The sequence below is a fragment of the Sturnira hondurensis genome, unplaced genomic scaffold, assembly GCF_014824575.4.
Source record: "Sturnira hondurensis isolate 20B ecotype Veracruz unplaced genomic scaffold, ASM1482457v3 Scaffold0020119, whole genome shotgun sequence".
Classification (NCBI taxonomy): Eukaryota; Metazoa; Chordata; class Mammalia; order Chiroptera; family Phyllostomidae; genus Sturnira; species Sturnira hondurensis.
This window is the reverse complement of record NW_028092750.1, coordinates 5,802,424-5,822,547: the sequence shown is the minus strand read 5'-3', so window position 1 is coordinate 5,822,547 and position 20,124 is coordinate 5,802,424. Positions and strand designations below refer to the sequence as shown.

General features: G+C 51.4%; 1 protein-coding gene across 11 annotated transcripts in view; it reads left to right on the top strand.

Annotated features, from left to right (window-relative positions):
• MYO9B (myosin IXB) overlaps positions 1–20,124 on the top strand; it is an 82,090-nt gene that overhangs the window by 33,447 nt on the left and 28,519 nt on the right. For all 11 annotated transcript variants that reach the window (XM_037029021.1, XM_037029016.1, XM_037029024.1 and 8 more), the window contains exons 3-11: positions 5,390–5,484; positions 10,139–10,201; positions 10,791–10,890; positions 11,150–11,250; positions 12,703–12,832; positions 14,175–14,264; positions 15,644–15,760; positions 16,054–16,188; positions 18,964–19,085. In XM_037029021.1, coding sequence (XP_036884916.1) covers positions 5,390–5,484; positions 10,139–10,201; positions 10,791–10,890; positions 11,150–11,250; positions 12,703–12,832; positions 14,175–14,264; positions 15,644–15,760; positions 16,054–16,188; positions 18,964–19,085 — 953 coding nt within the window. The remainder of the gene's footprint in view (positions 1–5,389; positions 5,485–10,138; positions 10,202–10,790; positions 10,891–11,149; positions 11,251–12,702; positions 12,833–14,174; positions 14,265–15,643; positions 15,761–16,053; positions 16,189–18,963; positions 19,086–20,124) is intronic.

The following is a 20,124-nucleotide window of genomic DNA, read 5'->3' as shown; positions in this document are numbered from 1 at the left end:
CAATGGGATGCCTCTCAGGCCTCCTCCTGTGGGGTCTGTGTCCCCAGGTGGGCACCCCCCTATCAGTGGGCTTGGGCCAAGCGCTCTTTTACGTAGAAAGGTACCCAGGAACATGGAGAATACTTGGGAGGAGAACGACTTGGGTTCCAAGTGGTGGGGCCAGTGCGCCAGCACCAGCTCTGGTTCCTGTTGGGGTTCTCTCCCCCACCTGCCTGGAATGGGAAGCCTGGAAGCAGGGGATGGTCCCTCTCTGTGTCAGCACCGTCTTTACCCACCATGGTGGCCTAATGTCTGCCAGTGTCCCCTCACCAACCACAGCCTCTCCTGGCAGCAACAGGCACCCTTCCAACCCAGCGCCTGGCCCTGACAAGACAGGGGAGATCCTTGAAAGCCTTTGTGGCTCGTGGTCTGAGGGGGGAAACTGAGGCTTCACCCAGAGGTGGCATTGCAGGGGTAGGGGTAACATCAAGGCCATGGGAAGTGGCAGACCACTCACCCCGCCCAGGCAGGCTAAGGATGCTCCCAGAGGCAGTGATGTTTAACCTTGGCCAGAGTGAACTTGCCCTTGGGGAAGGTGGAGTGTCCAAGCTAGAGTGGCACCAGGCACACAGCAGCTGGTCAGTAAATCATAATGACCAGATAGCAACTGAGTGAATAAGTGAGTGCATGAATGAATGAGACCACACACAAACCATAAACACTCAGGAAGAGAGGTCACTGTGTCTAGAAGATCAGGACAACAGAGAAGTTCAACCCCACAACCCATTCCAAGCCATAAGAACTACATAGAACTCGCCTCCAAAAAAGGATGGACATGGGTAAACCTGGAAATGATGATGTTATTCCAGACCTGACCACCTCAGTCTGGCTGGAGGGGTGATCACCCTGCATGGTGAGGCTAGGGAACTTCTCTCCGGGATCCTGACCCAGGGCTCACTGGTGAATATGGGAGACGGGCGAGTGCAGTGGCCTTTAAGCTCATTCCACAGGTCTTTGGGTTCTGACATCTGAAAGCAAAACATTGTTTGCCTAATGCTCTTAGTCTCAAGGCTTGTTCAGTTTTTGTGCTGGACGTGGAGGAGGCCGGGTGCGAGGACTCAGAGGGCATGGGCCAGGGTGGGCAGGCACCTGGAAAGCCCCAGGCCAGTGCCCCTGACTCCAGGCCCAGAGTACGGGTCTGAAGAAGGAACCCAGACTTCGGGGTCCTGAGAGCCCGACAGGCAGGGTGTAGGCTGGGAGCGGAGGTGCTGGATTCAAGTCCAGGGCCACACCCACCACCTGCTCTCAGATGTAGTGGAGGTCAGCTGACCTCTGTGCCTACGTTTGCTCATCTCAGGTGCGGATGGCTCATCTGTCCATCTGTCGGAGGAGTGTGAGCAGAAGGAAGAGTGGGAAGCCCACGGCAGGCCTGGAGGGGGGCCGGTACGTGCCACCCTCATCATAGCATGTTATTGTCACCCTTCTCCCTAAAATACCTGCTGTGCACGCCAGGCGAGAGAAGAACCATCCTGTGTTAACACAGAACACGCACCTCTTAGGAATTTCTGGCTAAGTAGGAGCCTCGACCCTGGATATCTCCAATTAAAAACTTTTGGCTCAAAAGAAGAACCTCTAAGACAAGGGCAAACGGCCAGACATCCCCTCGCCTTGGTCTCAGCATCCCTGGCAGGACAGGAGCCACCTAGTGGGCACACAGCACCCCCTGGGCCCAGGCCTGGCCTGCCCCTGGCAGGGGAAGGTGGGTGCAGTGTCTTTGTTAGTTGTACCTAGAAACAGTGACCAGGGGCAGGGTTGGATTACAGGGTCATCTTGTTATGGTTTCTTCTCTTTTGTTGACCAGACTTTTAGTGTGGTTCTGCCAGAGTGTGCGCTTATATTGGAAATGTGTATTTTATATTATAAAAGGGGAAAACGAATTTCCAAGAAAATAGAGACATTTTGCCAGGGCCGTGGGTTCTCTGGCCTGGTGGGCAGATGGCATAAACATGTGGCCTCCCCAGAACCAAGGCCAGATCATACCGTATCTTTGCTGGCGCTCGGTTCGCACTTCCTCCCTGCTGCTCCCCTTCACCCCGCCTCACGTGATCCACCCGGCCCACCAGCCACCCTTGTGTGTGGAGGCCATGCCAGTGTCCCTGGCCAGCCCCAGGGGCAGCTGCACAATAACTCTCCTCGAAGTTAGCGCCAGGCCAGCGTTTCCTCCTCGGAGGTGTAATAGCACCAACCGGATATTTTTAGATCAGCTTTGAAAAGTCACAGTGTGCTCAGGCTGCATACCAGACGAGTGAGGTCACCGGGCCCACACTGGTAATCGCAGAACCAGAGAGTAAGTGGGGCCCCACATCCCCAAGATATTCCCTCTTGTCCCCAGGACGCCAGTCCTGGCTGTTTCCTTAGAAGTCACCACGGTGACTTGTCTGAAGTTCAAAAAGGACCACTGTGGCCTTCGAGATGCAATCGTGTACTTCTGGATTGCCTCTGGCAGGCCTTGGACCTGAGTGCTGCAGGGACCCCAGCACAGAGGGAGGTCCGTTGCTCCAGGGAGAAGCCCATGCAGGGCCGGGCATCGCGTCACCATCTGCTCGTAGTTAGGACAGGCAGGACTTCACAGGCACCCCCACAGCGGTTCACCATAGCACAGAGCAGGTGTGTCCTCAGCTCCGACACCACCCTGCGGGTAAGAGTGGAGTGGAAGGAGATAGGTCCACCTTCTGTGTTTCCAGGAGCCTCAGGGACCCATAGGCTTTGCCCCAAACAACAGAGTTCTCAAACTGAACTTTGGGGAAACTAGAGACCAAACCTAGAAAGACAGCTCCCCAGAGGAGCCCTAAGCACCCACAGCTTATGTGGGGGCGCACATAAGGGGAGGAAGAGTCCGCTGAGGCTCAGACCACCTGGCCCCACAAACCCCTTGTTACCTACATTCGTACATACTGGTGCTGCTCAGACGGGATGATTCAGCCATCACTGGGGACACTTTTGGTCCTCCCACACGCACTGACACCTGGCAGGCGGAGGTCAGGGATGCTGCTCCACATCCTGCAGCGCCCAGGGTGGCCCCATCCCAGGGGACAGTCTGGACCTGAGTGTCAGCAGTGTCGAGGCCGGGAGCCCCACAATGGGTTCCAGAGACTCCGGGAAAGAAGGGCAGGCCCAGGCCCAGCCCCCAGCAGCTGGGGGACAGCCACTAGACCAGCAGCTCGGTCACATGTATCAGGGCATGGTGACAAGCCACAGTGTTTAATCAATCCCACCACCAAAGACTTTTTTGAAACCCAGCAGGTGATGGGTCCTGAAGAAGCGTTTGTGAAGCAGAGGAGGGTTGGGTTGTGCAGCTGCTGGCTGACTCGAGAAAGCATGTTCTCGGGCTGGGTTGTGCTTCCACAAGGCCATGTGGGCCCCCCTAAACCACCTAGCTGACACCCCCACCCTGAGCAACCCCGCTTCATAGTGTGAGGCTAGGTCTTCTCTCCGGGGGCCTCCCTTTCATTGTCATTCTCCCGCTTGGCGATTTAGCAGTTGGCTCAGGTTTTATAGGGAGGTCTGTTCCGTGGGTCTGGAGCCCCTGGAGTAGTGGGGCAGGAAGCCACTCATCCCATGACCCCATCAGCCAGGAGCATGACCTGCACATGGGCCCGCATAGGGCCCCCACACCACTCTTGGCTGAATAGAGCCATGCTTTAGGGAAATGTCCTGGGCCTTCCCACAGATGTTTTTTATGGGGCTTCTACCTTCAGGCTGCCCCACCAGGAGCTCTGACCAGGGTCTGCCTGCAAGTATCCCCTGCAGAATGAGACCCTTAAGAAAACCCAGTGTCTTCTCCATGTCAGCAAGTCTCCCCATTCCCGACTTCCCTGCAAGCCCACTGCCAATCCCCACCCCACCCTTGACTCCCCTGCCCCACCAGCAGGCCTTGCCCACAGGCAGCCTCTTCACACAGCTCAGCCTCCTCAAACGGGAATATTATCAGCCTGACACCCTTCTCACTGCCATCAAGCTTCCCCTTCCCCCTTTGACTCCGGGAGATTACCCTCCTTGTCACCCCTTCCCCAGCCTCTCTGCCCGCACCTCTGCCAGCTCCTCCCTGAAACAGGGAACCCCACCCCCAGGCACCTTCCCTGCCCTGCGTTCCCCCAAGGCTCCATCATACCTTCTCCCTGTCTGTTCACCCCTCAGGCACTGGGGGTGCCACGTGAGAACCTGGGCAATCTGGGAACCTGGACAGGAGGCAGAGGGTGTCCTCGCTGTAATCTGGTGGGGGGACCCAGCAGATGACAGGCTCCGTGCACCGTGCGGACTTCCCTTTCATGTTGGGAATGCAGGTCTGATTCATACCGCAGCACAGGCAAACCTCAGAAACACTGTTGAGTGACAGCAGCCAGGCACAAAGGCCACACAGTGTATGTCCCCAATTATGTGAAATGTACAGACCAGGCAAGTCCACGGGGACAGAAAGCAGATTGGTTGCCAGGGACTGGGCAAGCGGAATGGGAGTGACTGCTAGTGGGGACAGTGTCTCGTTTTGGAGTGATGGAAATGTTCTGGAACCAGGTATAGGCGATGGTTGTGTAGCATCCTATGTGTATTAAATGCCACTAAATCTTTCCCTTTAAAATGGTTGGTTTTATGTTATATCAGTTTTACCCCAATTAAAAAATAATAATTTGCTGTGAACTGTTTGTCATCCCACAAAAGCGCAAGATCCCTCCAGGGTGGAACCTGTCCCAACATCTGCTCCCTCTGGTCCAGCCTGGTGCCCTCCTGGCACCCAGGGCTCCTTTCCTCCCAGGGCCTGGCAAACTCCTTCTGGAAGGAGCCAGATAATAAATATTTTTGGCTTTGCAGACCAGATGGTCTCTATCTCAGCCACTCTGCCTTCACAGCTCAAAAGCAGCCGTGGACAATCCGTTAATGAACACGCCTGACTGGGTGCCAGGAAACCCTCAGACAGACCCTGAGACGTGAATAGAATTTTCACATGTCAGGAAATATTACTCTTCTTTGTTTGGGGGGGGTGTTTTTATTTAGCCATTTACAAATGTGAAAACCACTCTTGGCTTGCAGGCAGTACAAAAACATGCAGCAGACCGGATTCAGCCCCGGGGCCAAGTATGCTGAACGAACAATTATGACTCGGAAAGAATTCCAATGATTGGCATTTTTAATGTCCGACACTTAAAATTTGAGCCCTTCCCACAACCCAAACGCAGAGATAGAGTGAGTACGTTGGAGGGCGCCCAGACTGCGCTTTGTGTTGTCACCAGGGCCACTGAGTAACTTCCGGCATGCAAAGGTCCTCGGTGCTCAGAGGGAACACTGAGGCTCCAGGTGGAGGCCTGGAGAAATTTCATCCTCACCATCTGAAAACCTGTTTTTCTTTTCCTCTCAGGCTTTTGGAAATGCCAAAACGGCCCACAACAACAATTCTAGCCGATTTGGAAAATTCATCCAGGTCAACTACTTGGAGAGTGGCATCGTGAGAGGGTGAGTGGGCGGCCACCTGCACTGTGCACTCCAGCCTCCGTCTGGGGTCCTGGGCAGCCCTGCAGGGGGGAACCAGCCCAAGAGCTACATTTGTGAGTTGCACAAGGAAGCCAGCAGGATTTTAAGTCTTTGATGTGAAGGTCTGAGCAGTGGGTCAAGGTGTGGGAAGTGTAGGTGGGCAAGGCCAACACCATGGTAACTGACCCTGCATTCCCCAGGGCATTGCGGGTGGGTTTGGGCACCAGTGGAGTAAGTACAATGAGCTGGAGATGCTAGTGTGTTGGGTTTGCTAAGAACAGGAAGGACTGACCAACCTGTTCCCTGGTATTAGTGAGGTTTCTAAGTCAGTCGGTCTGGGATGCCCTAGGCAGAGTCAATGTGGACTCTGGCACTTGCCAAACATGTGTCTCTTTAGGCAGAAGGATATGTGAGCCTGGGTAGCAAAATGAGGCAGTTGTCCAGGGAAGTACTGACGGGTGGGTGGATGGGTGGAGGTAGGCAGATGGGTAGTTGGATGGAAGAATGGATGGATGGGTGGTTGAATGGGTCAGGAATTGAATGGATGGATAGATGGATGGATGGGTGGTTGAATGGGTCAGGAATTGAATGGATGGATAGATGGATGGATGGATGGACGGACAGATTGGTGGGTGAGTGGGTAGGTAATAAACTGGACTGTGAAGCTACTTGCCTGGCAGAAGTTAAAACAGACCAACATTTTGTGCCAGAAATGTGAGTCCCTTAGGTGGAGACACGGGTACTTCAATTCAACTAAATGCAACATTGAAATTATGTTTACTTGTGCTCGTGCAGTTATGCTTATGAAACTGTCTGGCAGATTCCTGCAGTGAACTAATGTTATAGGGAATTACCTATTTGGTTACAGTTTTTAAGCCATAGCATCATTTCTGAGTTCAGTTCTATAGGATATTTTTTTGCTTTAACAACATGTGCGTTCTGTATAGTTTTGCTTGTTAAAAAAAGTTAATTGTGATTTAATACTGTGTCATGTTTTGGATTGTTTTTATATGCAAAGGTCTTATGAGCCAATAAAACTATTTCAACATAAAAGAAAAAAAGAGGCATTTCAGCGCAATCCATTGCCTGGACCCCACCCCCACCCTCACACACAGTCCAGTGTGAGGGGCTGTGGCGGCAGTGGGTTCTGTAGAGGCTTCCAGTGGGGGGTGCTTGGGATGGCAGGGTGAAAGGCCCTGCATGATAGAGGTGGGGTGACCTGAGCACCTGGCCCCTGGAGGCCGAGAGAACATCGTAGCATTGGAGGAAGAGAAAGGTCCACAAATGTGTTGGGGACTGGGGCGTGATGCCAAACTATCTAGCTCTCTTGTTCGTCTTTCCTGTTTCCTGCTGCCCAAGCTCTGAAAGTGTGGGTGAGAGGCTGTCCGTAATTGGGCTTCTCCGGCTCCTCCATCCTCCGGGTGCCCAGGAGCTGGTGCCTCTCCCCATGTCCTCAGCAACCCTCCCAGGCCGGCCAGAGGTCCCACCTGTAGCACTTCTGGGCTCCCACTTGGCGTCCTCAAGGGATCCCCACGTACCCAGAGGGTATGTCCCCCGATTAATCAGAGACACCTGGAGCCGCCCACTTGTCCCACAGGCCTCGCCTTTTCCTCCACAAAGGCCCTCACTCCTTACTTAAAATGTTTTTCTTCCACACATCTAGCGGGATATGCCCTGAGTATCTGAATGGGTGGACAACCAGAAACACACCAAGTCTACATTCCAGGGGCTCCTTGGTGGGGAACAGAAATGTTAAGAGGCTGCCTTAACTTTTCCTGGGCACTGGGCTGGCCCTACAGGCCTCAGGCCAGACACCAGCACCTTTGCTCCCAGCAGGCACTGCTCCCCTCCTCTTCCCTCCACCCCTGGCTCTTCTCGTCTCCAGTCTCTGTTTGGTGTAACAAAGCACCACAAACCCGGTGCCTTAAACCAACATGATTTTTCTTAAGATTTTTTATTTATTTATTTTAGAGAGAAGGAAAGATAGGGAGAGAGGGAGATAAACATCGATTTGTTACCTCTTGCACACATCCCAACTGGGGACCAGGCCTGTGCCCCAACCGAGAACATAACTGGTGACCTTTTCCCCAACAAACTGAGCCACTCTGGCCGGAGACCAACAGGAATTTCTCACCTCACAGCTCTGGAGGCCGGAAGTCTGAAGTCAAGGAGTTGGCAGGGCCCAGCTTGCCCTGGAGGCTCCTTCCTGCCCCTTCCATCTTCTGGGGGCCGGGGCATCCTGGGCTTGCGCCAGCATGACTCCAGTCTCTGCTTCCACCTTCACACAGCCCTCCCCTCTGTGTCCCTCTGAGTCTCCTATTTTATCTTTTAGGGCACTTGTGATTGGATTTAGTACCTTTGTAGATAGTCTTGGTTAATCTTATCTCGGGATCCTTCACTTAATTACACCTGCAAAGACATTTTCCCCAAGGAGATTCCAGTTACAGATTGCAAGTGCATACACACACCTTCAGGGGTCACACCAGCAAGGAAAGATTGGCCGTCAGTCAAATGGTCCACCTGCCCCACCCACTACAGGCACCCATCACGCTCAGGGCCAAAGTCACTGAGTAGCCGGATCTCATAGACCAGCTTTTGAGAATCATGTCTGTGGCCCTGAATTCAGGAAAGGAAATCTCCTGTTCGCCCACGACCATGGCCTGCCCACACACCGAGGCGGGAGGTGCACTTCCCGTCCAGGAGCGGCTGCAGCCAGCTCTCAAGGATTGGGCCCTGGCCCTGTTCTGCTTTTGGGCAGGTGACACTTCTTGATGCTGTTTCCTACTGAGGCCAAGGGTCAGGGGCAGTCTGTGCCTTCCCCCAGTTCCCCAATTTTCAAGGCCTAGTCCTCCTGCAGGTTCAAGGCCTCAGTGCTGGAGGATCTCTGGCCCCCTACTAGCCCCCACAGGGGCCTGAGCCTCCAAGATGTTCAGAAGAGGGAAGAGGCTGCTATCAGTGAAATCACAGATGCATGCTGGCGGGGGCTTGCCGTCGCCCCTCCGTGCTGACACAGCCCAGGGAGTCGACCACAGGTGGAACGAGTGCCAGGAGTCTGATTCCAGAACCAGATGCAGCCTCCCTCCCCGGGAAAACAGACTACTGCTAACTGAAACAGTTCCCAGCCAGGGCAGGAATACAAGAAACATGGGTTTGAAAGAAGGGAGAATGCAGGCCAAGGCCCTGGAAACCCACGTGTGTGTAGTGTGTGCGTGCATCCTGGATGAGGCTGCAGACAGAAGTCAGGCAGGCTGCATCCAGGAAGTCCTGGCCTGGGAGTTCGGCCCTGCCGCCCCTCGGGCACCAGCTGCCTCTGTTGTAAAACCCTATGGGCTCAGATGGAATTGCCCCACATACCCGCCTCACTCCCACACTTGGTCGTAGTGGATCCCATGAGAGACAGGTCCCTCTGGCCCCAGGGGGTGTGGAGAGAGCAGGGCCCATGCCAGGCTCAGGCACCTGCTGGGCCACCTCCCTCCTTTGTGGTCCCCAGCAGTGTGTGGCCTCTCCAATTTTGGTACCCCATCCATCAGCAGCACTGTGCCCACCCAGGGGGATGGGAGGCTTCGGGCTGTTACATCCTATGAAATGGCACCTGGGACGTTTGCCGTCACCACTCTCAGTGTGGACAGGGTGGCTGCAGAGGGGCCCGGGCCCCAAGTGGCCTCATGGAGCCATGTCCAGCAGATGTCCGTCCGCTGATGAACGGTTACCCAAAACGCCGTGTGTCCACACAGATAGCATATTGTTCAGCCGTGAAAAGGAATACGGGTCTGGTGCGTGAACACTGTGGCTCACGCTCAGAGTCACTGGGCTGAGTGGAAGTTGGACTCAGTATGCTTACTGAAGGGTCTTCTTTTTAAATTCTGGAGCACCCAAACCAGTCTAAAGTGGGAGTGAGTGGCACCTGCCTGCGGGTTGGGGTTGAGAGGAATGACACAGGCACCAAGGAAGCTTCGCCAGGGCGGGGGTGGGGGGCGTATTCGCCATCTTGATTTGGGGGGCAGCTCATGGGGGCATGTGAGTGTGTCGCAGTTCATCAGGCCACACACTTTAAGTTTATTGTGCATCAGTTACCCCTAATAAAGCTGTTTTAAAAAATGGTATGGATTACAAAAGAGCCAGTCAAAACTCATCACGTATTATTCAATAAAGCTGTAGAAATAATAGAAAAACCAATTCGTTATCATATTTTCAATTAGAGAAACATTTAATTGCTGGGGAGATGATGGGCACAGGGGGGAGACCTTCCTATAACACTCAGAATCGTGTGGGTGCCGTCACCCCAGTGCCCGCCTCCTGGTTGGGGAGCGGCCATGTGATGCCCCCGGCTTCCGGGCTTCTGGCCTGGGGAGCAGAAGTGGCCAGTGCAGGTTCCTTATTTTTATAGATGGTAGTCCTAGGGTGAGGCAACATTTAGGGTAATCATATTTACAACATTTAGGTTGATGGTATTTACGACATTTAAAGCGGTATTTTTGACATTTAGGGTGATTATATCTATGTACCAGTGTATGTTCTATGGTTAAGGAAGTTAATGGGTGGCTGGCCCATTACCATGGTAATAAATTACTCTCGTTCTGTAGGAAAAACAGTACTAAAATGTGATGTTTTACTCTTTCTCTTCCTTTGATGACAGAGCTGTTGTTGAAAAATACCTGCTTGAAAAGTCACGCCTGGTCTCCCAGGAGAAGGATGAGAGGTAGGAGGGGTCTCCTCCCTGAGCAGCTGTCTGTGCCTCCCTCCTCCCTCCTCCCTCCTCCCTCCTCCCTCCTCCCTCCTCCCTCCTCCCTCCCCCTCCCCCTCCCCCTCCCCCCTCCTCCCTCCTCCCTCCTCCCTCCTCCCTCTTCCCTCTTCCTTCCTCCTTCCTCAGGCACATGGAGATCAGGGGGCTCTGCCCGGAGGCCATGGTACAACTGCCCAGGGAGTGGGCCTGCTGGGTGGCCCCAGGCTTCATGTTCATTCGTCCTAAGTCACCTTTTTGTGCTTATTTTTGTGCCTCCCCAGGGCTTTTGCCCATGTGGTTAGGTTAGAGGCAGCTCTGATTGACCAGGGAGTAAGATACACACCCACCCCCACACCCTCTCCTCAAAAGATCTCACTGGAGAAGCTCATGTTTTGGGAATGTTTTAAAGATGTCCTAAGAACTGACTAATTGTCTTAAACTGGGACACAGTCGCGGTGCTCTTTCCTCCCTGGTGTGGTCTCTGAAGCAATATTAGTAGTAGATTGAAGAGTAACTGTTGCTTGGCCTCCAAAAATGACTTTTTCCCCCTAATTTTGATCTGCAGAAACTACCATGTGTTTTATTATTTGTTACTTGGCGTCAGCAAGGAAGAACAACAAGAATTTCAGCTTAAACAGCCTGAAGATTATTTCTACCTCAACCAGGTAAACACCAGGCCCTAGCCACAAATGCCACCTCTGTTCCCCATGGGTTGTTTGTGCTCCGCCAGGAGGTCAGAGGCCCTCTGCCTTGGCCCTCTCCAGCCCCCGACTGGCTCCAAGAGGCCCAGAGGAGGCAGCATAAAGGAGCCCATTCATTCCCTGCGTCCTGAGCCCTGCCTCATCTGCTCCAGCCAAAATCATTCCCACACGCCACCCTCTCTGACCCAGAAATACCCAGAGTTTCACTGAATTTATTTTTTAGCATAACTTGAAGATAGAAGATGGGGAAGACCTAAAGCATGACTTTGAGAGACTCAAGCAGGCCATGGAGATGGTGGGCTTCCTCCCCGCCACCAAGAAACAGTAAGTGGCTGGCCAGCCATCCCGCCATCTCCCACGTGGGCACCCCCCCTATCTTACTGGTCACTGTCTGAGATCAGCTGACACCCCAACAGGAGCTGCAGTAAGGAGGGTGGCCCGATGACGATGAGCACACGAAGGGGCTCTCATCGTGAGTCACTGGGAGATACCAGTGCAAACCGCAGGGGCTGTGCACACTTAACAATGGTTAAGATGGTAGATTTTATGTGATGTGTATTTTACACCATTAAAAAGTTTTTAATTTTTGTAAACCACACAGGGTGCTTTCCACACCTGCCAGTATACCAGCAAGAGCACGCTGCTGGGGGTGCTCATCAGGCCAGCCACTCTGGAAAACCACTTGGCTGTTTTCTACTACCACCGTGTGTGTACAACGAAGCACTTACGTGTGCTCACCCCAAAACATGCATGTGCACATTTATACACACAGTAGCCTCCTCTATAACAGCCCCAAAGCCTGGAACCCTCCCTCCCAAATGCCCACCAACAGGAGATTAAATAAATAACCAAATGTCAGTCCATCTGTGCAGTGGTCAGCAGACTTTCCAGAGAAGGTCAGATAGTGAGTATTTTCAGCTTCGTGAGCCACAGGTCCCTGTTACATGTTCTGCTCTGCATTTCATTTTGCTTTTTAACAACCCTTTAAAAACTGAACCATAAACTTAGCTCAGGGACCATACAAAAATGGGCCCAAGTTTGCCACCTCCTGAACTACTCTGCACACAGTAGCAGTTGTCACTGGAGACACCGATTCTATCCCCAGGGGGCCCCTCTCTGGAGGCATGTTTGGTCGTCACACTGCATGTGTGTGGGATGCTGCTCAACACAACACCGTGCCCAGGGCACCCCTCCCCCCACAGCAAACGGGAACCTGGCCCCAGGTGCCAGCAGTGCCATGGCTGAGCTACACTGGTCAGCAGAATTAAGGGAACAAACCGAGACTGTGCCGTGAAGGGCACTGCACCCCCACATGGCAGTGTTTTCAATGTCAGGCCAGTTACAGGACATACAGTGATTTCATGAACACCAAGTTCATGGTTGATGCTAGATGTTGGGACAGCCATTCCTCCGTTTGCCTGGGTGGTTCCAGGGTGTAGAATGTCACATGCTTTGGTCTGAGCACTAATTTAAGTGATCTGTGCATTTTGTAACAATTCATTTCTATACTTGGGAACTATAGCTTTTTGCATGTGCATGTTATGCTTTCATAAAAATATTTTTATCCCCCATTACAAAAAAAGAAAAATTGAGCTATCTGTCTACCAAGTCGCGTTGTACAGGAAGGGTCCCCAGCAGAGGAACTCGACGTTTTTCAGACTCCGTGTGTTCTGACTAGAATCGGATGCTGTTTCAAATCCTGCCCAGTTGCTGGGAGGTTTCGCTCGTCTTGCAGTTGTGGAAAGCGCCCTAACCGAAGCTCCTTTTCTCTCCCAGGATTTTTTCTATCCTCTCAGCCATCCTGTACCTGGGCAATGTCACGTACAAGAAGAGAGCCACAGGCCGAGATGAAGGCCTGGAGGTCGGGCCCCCCGAGGTGCTGGACACGCTGTCACAGCTTCTGAAGGTACTGCTCCCTGTCCCTGGCCACCATGGGGTATGTGGGGCCACCTCAGGCCGGTGGCCTTGGAGGACCCAGAACTTCCTGCATTCGCTGTGCGTCTGTAAACGAGGGCCTGTGCCCACTTCCTTGCTATCATCTCTGCCAACTCCCTGCCTCATTTCTAAGGGGAGTTCCTGCTGGGCAAGGACTCCTCAGCTCCTCATGCTTAGCTCACAGGAGGCTATTTATTTATTTATAAAAGATTTTATTCCTGGCTTGTGTAGCTCAGTGGATTGGGCATGGACCTGTGAACCACATGATCGAAGTTCGATTCCCAGTCAGGGCACATGCCTGGGTTGCAGGCCAGTTCCCAGCAAGTGACAGACCAGAGGCAACCATACATTGATATTTCTCTCCTCTCCTTCCGTTCCCCTCTAAAGATAAATGAATAAAATTTTTTAAAAAGACTTTACTTATTTTTAGAGAGGGGAAGGGAGGGAGAAAGAGAGGGAGAGAAACATCAATATCTGGTTGCCTCTCATGTGCCCCCTACTGGGGACCTGGCCCACAACCCAGGCACGTGCCCTGGCTGAAAATTGAACCAGTGACCCTTTGGTTCACAGGCCTCACTCAATCCATTGAGCCACACCAGCTGGGGCTCACGGGAGGCTATCATAGTTTGATCAGCGAGGTCATTTTCTACCATCCCCTTGTCCACTGGTTTTCAACCCCAGGGTCAGTGTCTGAAAGCGTTTTTGTTTGTCATAACTGGTGATGGGGAAGCTACTGGCATCTAATGGGTGGAGGCCACGGATGCTGCCAGCATCATATAATGCCCACAGCGAGGAATGATACAGCCCCGAGTGTCAGTGGTACCAAGAAGCCCAGCCCTCAGTCTCTCTGTTTCTGAGCATGTGCTCCATCCGTGGCTCTGCCTGAAGGAGGCCCCCCAGCTTCTGCTGTGGTCACAGGGATGAGTAAGCACACCTGCTGGGGGCTCAGGGCCGCTTCCCCTGTTCCTGCTCTTGACTGCTGCTGGCTTGTGTAGGGGGCTTGGCAGTCAGGGAGGGCCAAGCCCCTTGACGGCCCTTCCCACAGGCTAGAACAGCTATAAATGCAGGTCACCGGGCAGCATGTGAGCCTGAGGCCCACAGTGACACCCAGGGCTGTCAGCCATGGGTGTGATCATTCTGAACCATACTGAGCATAGTGCACACTGTGGATTGGACCTGCTTCCTCGTACCGCCACTGGGGGTCCTTCTCCAGCCTTCTTCAAGCTTCAGGCCTTATCTCAATGACACAAGAACCCACTGGGCAAGTCTTCAGCCACACCCCCTCTTTATCTCCCTCCTTGACCTTGATACAGGTGAAGCGAGAGATCTTGGTGGAGGTTCTGACCAAAAGAAAAACGGTGACTGCCAATGACAAGCTCATCCTGCCCTACAGTCTCAGCGAGGTAAATGCTGCTCTGGGCTTTCAAAAGGCACTGGGCCCCAAAACCCAAGTGGAGGGAAGTCCTTTGGAAACAGCCAGCGTGGGTGATGTTTTTCCTGTCAAAGTGACAGAGAGCCCTTGGGGCGCTCTGGTTCTCATGTGAGCTTAGGCTCAGCACAAACCAGCCCAAACAGCAAACTGAGTGTCAGAACTTGGGCCACAAGTGTCCATCTCTGTGTTTCCAACTGCTTCTTGGGTGTGCTGTTTCTTACCAGCAGAAGCGGTGAAACCTGCAGCCGAATCCGGCCTGCTCCTGCTTTTGTAAATAAAGTTTTATTGGCATGCAGCCATGCCCCTTCGTTTACATGCTGCCGTCCTGCTGCAGCGCAGAGCTAAGGTGTTGCAACGGAGACCCATGTGGCCTGAATAGCTGAGAATATTGGTCTTTTGCCCTTTGCAGAAAAGTTTTTGTCAAGTCCAGAGCTACAGCATGACCTTTACAATCTTTATGTGGGTCCCTAAATATTGATAAGGTGCCTTTCTCTGGCCTTGCCCCAGCCTGGATGTTTAGGGTGTGTTTTTCTTGGGTTTTTACATCTCTAGAGCAGTGTGACTGCCGCGGGCAGCTTGGACAGCAACAGGAAAGTACCTAGGCATGGTGGGTGGGGGCAATTTCTAGCTGGTGGTGGAAGCTGCTTGGGCCTCTCAGACAGGCACCACAGTCTGAGACCCCAGGGGCAAAGGCACCCTGTAGTGTGCAAGGTCCCTGAGACCCCAGCAGCAGGACCACCCCCAGAGGCACCAGGTGGAAGATGCCAGGCTACGTCTCTCAAGGTTTCCATTTCCATGGCTTCCCAGAAAAAGTAGAACTGGAGGGATGTATTCTAGATCTTGGTTGCAGCCACCTGTGTTTGTTACCTTTTAGGTCTGAGCACACCAAAAGAAGGAAGTATTTGTATGTAAGTTAGAACTCCATAAGGCCTTGGAAAAATTGTCAAAGCCATTACTGCTTTTACGACGTTGGCCGCATGATGCTCCCAGAACAGCAAGGGGCCTGGCTTTGAACCCAGCAGGTCTTCCTGGCTAGTTTTCCCATGGTGCAGGCCCAGTGCCCTCTCTGAGCCTGTGTTCCACCCTCATCAGGCCCTGGTAGCTCGGAGGAGTGAGTTAGCACTTGAGAAAGACTTAGCCGAACCCCAGGCTGCTGGGTCAAGGCTTTTGAGTTCATACTTCATTGTGCCCGGGTGTTTGAGCTGACAGGGTGGCGTGCAAAGTGGAAGGGGGTGTGTTGGAGGAGTTGACTGTGTAAGTCCTTGCCTGTACCTCTCCTGTGTGCAGACCTTAGGGTGGTGCATGTGGGCCCCACCTTGCTGAGGTATGCTGTCCCCTCTGTGCCCATAGGCCATCACTGCCCGCGACTCCATGGCCAAGTCTCTGTACAGTGCCCTGTTCGACTGGATTGTGCTGCGCATTAACCACGCCCTCCTCAATAAGAAAGACATGGAAGAATCTGTCTCGGTGAGTCGCCCACCCTGCCCCCACCACCCCGCAAGCTGGGCTGGGGGAGACTGTGCCCTCACTGCCGCACAGGTGAATGGCCTGTGATGTCAGGAGCCAAGGCAGCTGTAGCCATTGTCAGGCACGAGGCCAGTTCTTAGCCCAGAGAACAAGACAGGGTGCAGTTCTTGGGCCCCAATGCAAAATGGAAACACGGCTCCTTATTCAAGTATTACGGGTCCCAAGCACAGAGTCTTCACGACACAACAGAGCACAGAGGACCCAGCAGTGACAACTGTTCCCTCTCCCCGCAGTGCTTGTCCATCGGGGTCCTTGACATCTTTGGCTTTGAGGACTTCGAGAGGAACAGCTTTGAACAGTTCTGCATCAACTACGCCAATGAGCAGCTCCAGTATTACTTCAACCAGCACATTTTCAAACTAGAGCAGGTAAGGAACCGCCACTGTCCCCCCTCCAGCCCAGGAGAGGACAGGAGGAGCTGCAGCCGGGATCTCCCTAGGGGCCTGGTTGGTCATAAAACCTGCCCCAGAATTTTTCTCTGCACAAAAGGAAAGTCCGGGGAAAGTTCCACCCAGCCCCAGATGAGGCAAACCGTCGGGGGTGTTTTCAGCCACAGGTCAATTTTACACTTTCTCTCTGCTCAAATGTGCTTTTAGTGGGAGAGAAATGAGGTCGCCTTGTATGGATTTGCTTTGGTCGGTGATACCGATAACCTATATTTTGTGTCTTTTCAATAGTAAATATTCACCCATTTTGCCCACATAACACCCTTCATGTTGATGATTCTGACGGGGGGGAAAAATGATGGGGTTATATATTGGTTTGGCCAAAAAGTTTGTTCCATTTTTTAAATTTTTTATTTTATTTTAATTGTTCAAGTATAGTTTTCTGCCTTTTACCCCCATCCCAGCCCACCCCCCCCAAAGTTTATTCCATTTTAAATGAAAATAAAAGACACATTTTTCACTTTTACCAATAATTTTATTGAACATGTTCACCATTTTGTTCCACTACCTTCTGCCACCTTGCAGGCAACTTCATATCATCTTCCCAAAACTTTTTATCTTTTTGAGCAGAGAACTGTTCCAGGTAGGTGCAGTCTTCCAGAGAATTGAATTTTTTCCCTTTAAGAGAATTTTATAAAGATCGGAATAAATGGAAACCCGGAGGTGCAATGTCTGGTGAACACAGCCCAGCTCAAACAGTTTTTACCAGGTCATCAAAGAAACATGTGGTCCTGCATTTTCCTGGTGGAAGATTATGCGTTTTCAGTTGACTAATTCCAGACTCTTCTTCAAGTGCTGCTTTTGGTTGGTCTAATCCGGAGCAGCACTTGGAGTGAATCCTTTGGTTTCCCAGCAGGGGCTCGGAGTGGCGCACTCCCTTCTGATCCCACCACATGCGCACAGCGCCTTCTGTGGATGGAGACCAGCCTTTGCTGTGGTCGGTGGTGCTTCATTTCGCTTGCCCCATGGTCACTTCCACTCCACGTTATTGTAAAGCATCCACTTTTTATCACCCATCACGGTTTGTTTTAAAAACAGAACATTTTCATTACGTTTCAGTAAAGAATCACATGTGAAAAAGGGCCAAGGTTTTTTTTCGCTTGACTTACTGGAGAACCCAAATGTCAAAGTGATTAAAATAAGCAAGCCAGTGCAAATAATTTTCAATTCTTGATTTGGATTTTTTTTAAAGATTTTATTTATTTTTAGAGGAAGGGGAAGGGTGGGAGAAAGAAAGGGAAAGAAACATCAATGTGTGGTTGCCTCTCACACACTCCATACTGGGGACCTGGCCCACGACCCAGGCATGTGCCCTGACTGGGAATCGAACTAGCAACCCTTTGGTTCTCAGGTCGGCACTCAATCCACTGAGCCACACCAGCCAGGGTGTGATTTGGATATTTTGAGTGTGTCAGCTATCTCCTACAAGTATAACATTGACAATTATCAATTAATGTCTCACTTTGATCTCTGTCAACTTCATTCAGCCACTCTACCTGACTACAGGATGTCATCCAGGGAGAAATCTCTGGCACAAAACTTCGCAGACCACTTTTGACACATTTGATCAGTCACAGCACCTTCTCCATACACTGCACAAATCTTTTTATACATTTCAGTTGTGTTTTTACCTTTCTTGAAATAATAAAGCATAATATGCCAAAAATATTGCATATTTTCTTCCATCTTCAATATTAAAATGGCAACACAAAAATTCACCAGTTTGGTTAAGTTTTTTAGATGCATGCTGATACAACAGCTGTCACAATACAATCTAACAAAATTATTTCAAATGAAGTTAGAGACAGCTAAGCACTACTAGAGCCATTTTATGGAAAAAAAGTAACAAACCTTTTGGCCAACCCAATATTTATTTAGCTGATTTTACTATTGTGTTTTCTGGTTGTTTGTTGGTCCAAATTGAGTTGTGCGGGAAGAGCAAAATAGACAGTGATTTGCAAAGCTTTTAATATAGAGAGTTAAATTAAGTATATTATTAAAGTTACCTTCACTTGTTTGTTTTTACATTTTAAAATGTGACAGGTGAATTTGAAGTTTTGTAAGTCACTTACATTACATGACTGTTACAGATATTGCAGCTCCTGAGCAGAGGCCCAGGGGTCAAATCCAGCCCCACTGCCTATTTTTATAAATAAAGCTTTATTGGCACATGGACACAGCTGTTCCCTAGCTGCTTTCAAGCCACAGCAGTAAAATTGAGTAATTGTGACAGATATCAGCTAACTAGTAGAATTTAGCATATTTACAGTCTAGCTCCCTACAGAGAAAGTTTGCTGACTCCTGGGAGGCTTTGAGTGTGAGGCTAAGCACCTCACTGTGAGAAACGTTTGAGAATGTGCATTGTTTCATTTTGCTAATTATTAACTTATGTAATAGCCTTATATAATGCTTGGTGCACTTCTGTTGGTATAATATGTATTCTGTTACTTACACATCTATGTGTAGATACATGCATGCATAAACACAGGGGTGGGCAAAGCAGGTTTCCAGTTCTTGGTGTGGAAAAGCACACACAGGTTACGACTGTTAACGGTAGCTTCGTTGAATCGGCGGCACAGTACACTCACAGCTGGAAACCTACTTTTGCCCACTGTGCATACATGTAACGCGCGCTGTGCAAACATTATAAGGCCGTGAAATAGCAAGCTCACTGGATGCCCCGCCCAAACCCTGCAGGAAGAATACCAGAGTGAAGGGATCTCGTGGCACAACATCGACTACACAGACAACGTCGGCTGCATCCATCTGATCAGCAAGAAGCCCACCGGCCTCTTCTATCTGCTGGATGAAGAAAGCAAGTAAGTGTCCATGTCCCAGCGTGTCCACAAACCCAGGCACACAGTCCAGTTTTTCAGCCCCCAGAGCCTTACCCCAAATCTGCACATCCCAAGAACACACACCTGAGAGTTCTTGGGAAAGGACCATGGAGCCTGAGCCTAGAAGCTGGGAATGCGGTTGGTGCATCTTTGCAAAGGGCAGTGTGTGGCATCAGGGCCCAGAAACCCACTCTCTGCAGAGCCTGGCACCCCTTGTCCCCAGGATGTGATGAAGGCTGGAAGGGATATTTATAAGGTGTCTCACGCTTTGTCACCCAGCTGCAGTCACTGAAATTCCCTTACTGCGGCTGTTGTAATGGCCACAGCAGGGCAGCTGAAAACAATAGAAATGTATTCCCTCACAGTTCTAGAGGCCAGAAGTCCAAAATCAGTATCGGGGGGTGTTGGCAGGGCCGCACTCCCTCTGAAGGTTCTAGGGGCGAATGCTTGCCTCTTTCAGCTTCTAGCAGCCCCAGATATCCTTCGCTTTCGGCCACATTGCCCCACGTCTGCCTCTGTGGTCCTATCGCCATCCCTTCTGCCTGTCAGTGTCTCATCTCCTCGTCTTACAAAGAGCCCAGTCGTACTGGATTAGTGCCCACCCTCATGACCTCATTTTAACTCAACTACATCTACCAAGGCCCTATTTCCAAATCAGGTCACATTCGCAGCTTCCAGGTATCAGGACATGTCTTTTTATTAACCCCCCTTTAATGGGCCCTCGAGTGCTGCTGAGGCCCCTGTGGGTCTGGAACAGTCAGGCTCACCTCCTGCCTCACACCAACTCCCCATCCAGGGCAGGGACAGACAGGTCCGTTCAACCATAATCCAAAGAGAAAACCTACAGGCGAGAAAGGGCAGGGTGCTAGGAAGGGCTAGCTCAACCGTCCCTTCTAGGAAACTCCCAGACCTGCGTGTGGGGGAGGTATGGTAGGCAGGCCCCGGCCCAGCAGGGTCAAATCTGTCTTTGTTGAAAATCCGGTCATTTTAATTCATTAGGGATTATTTTTTACATTGATTT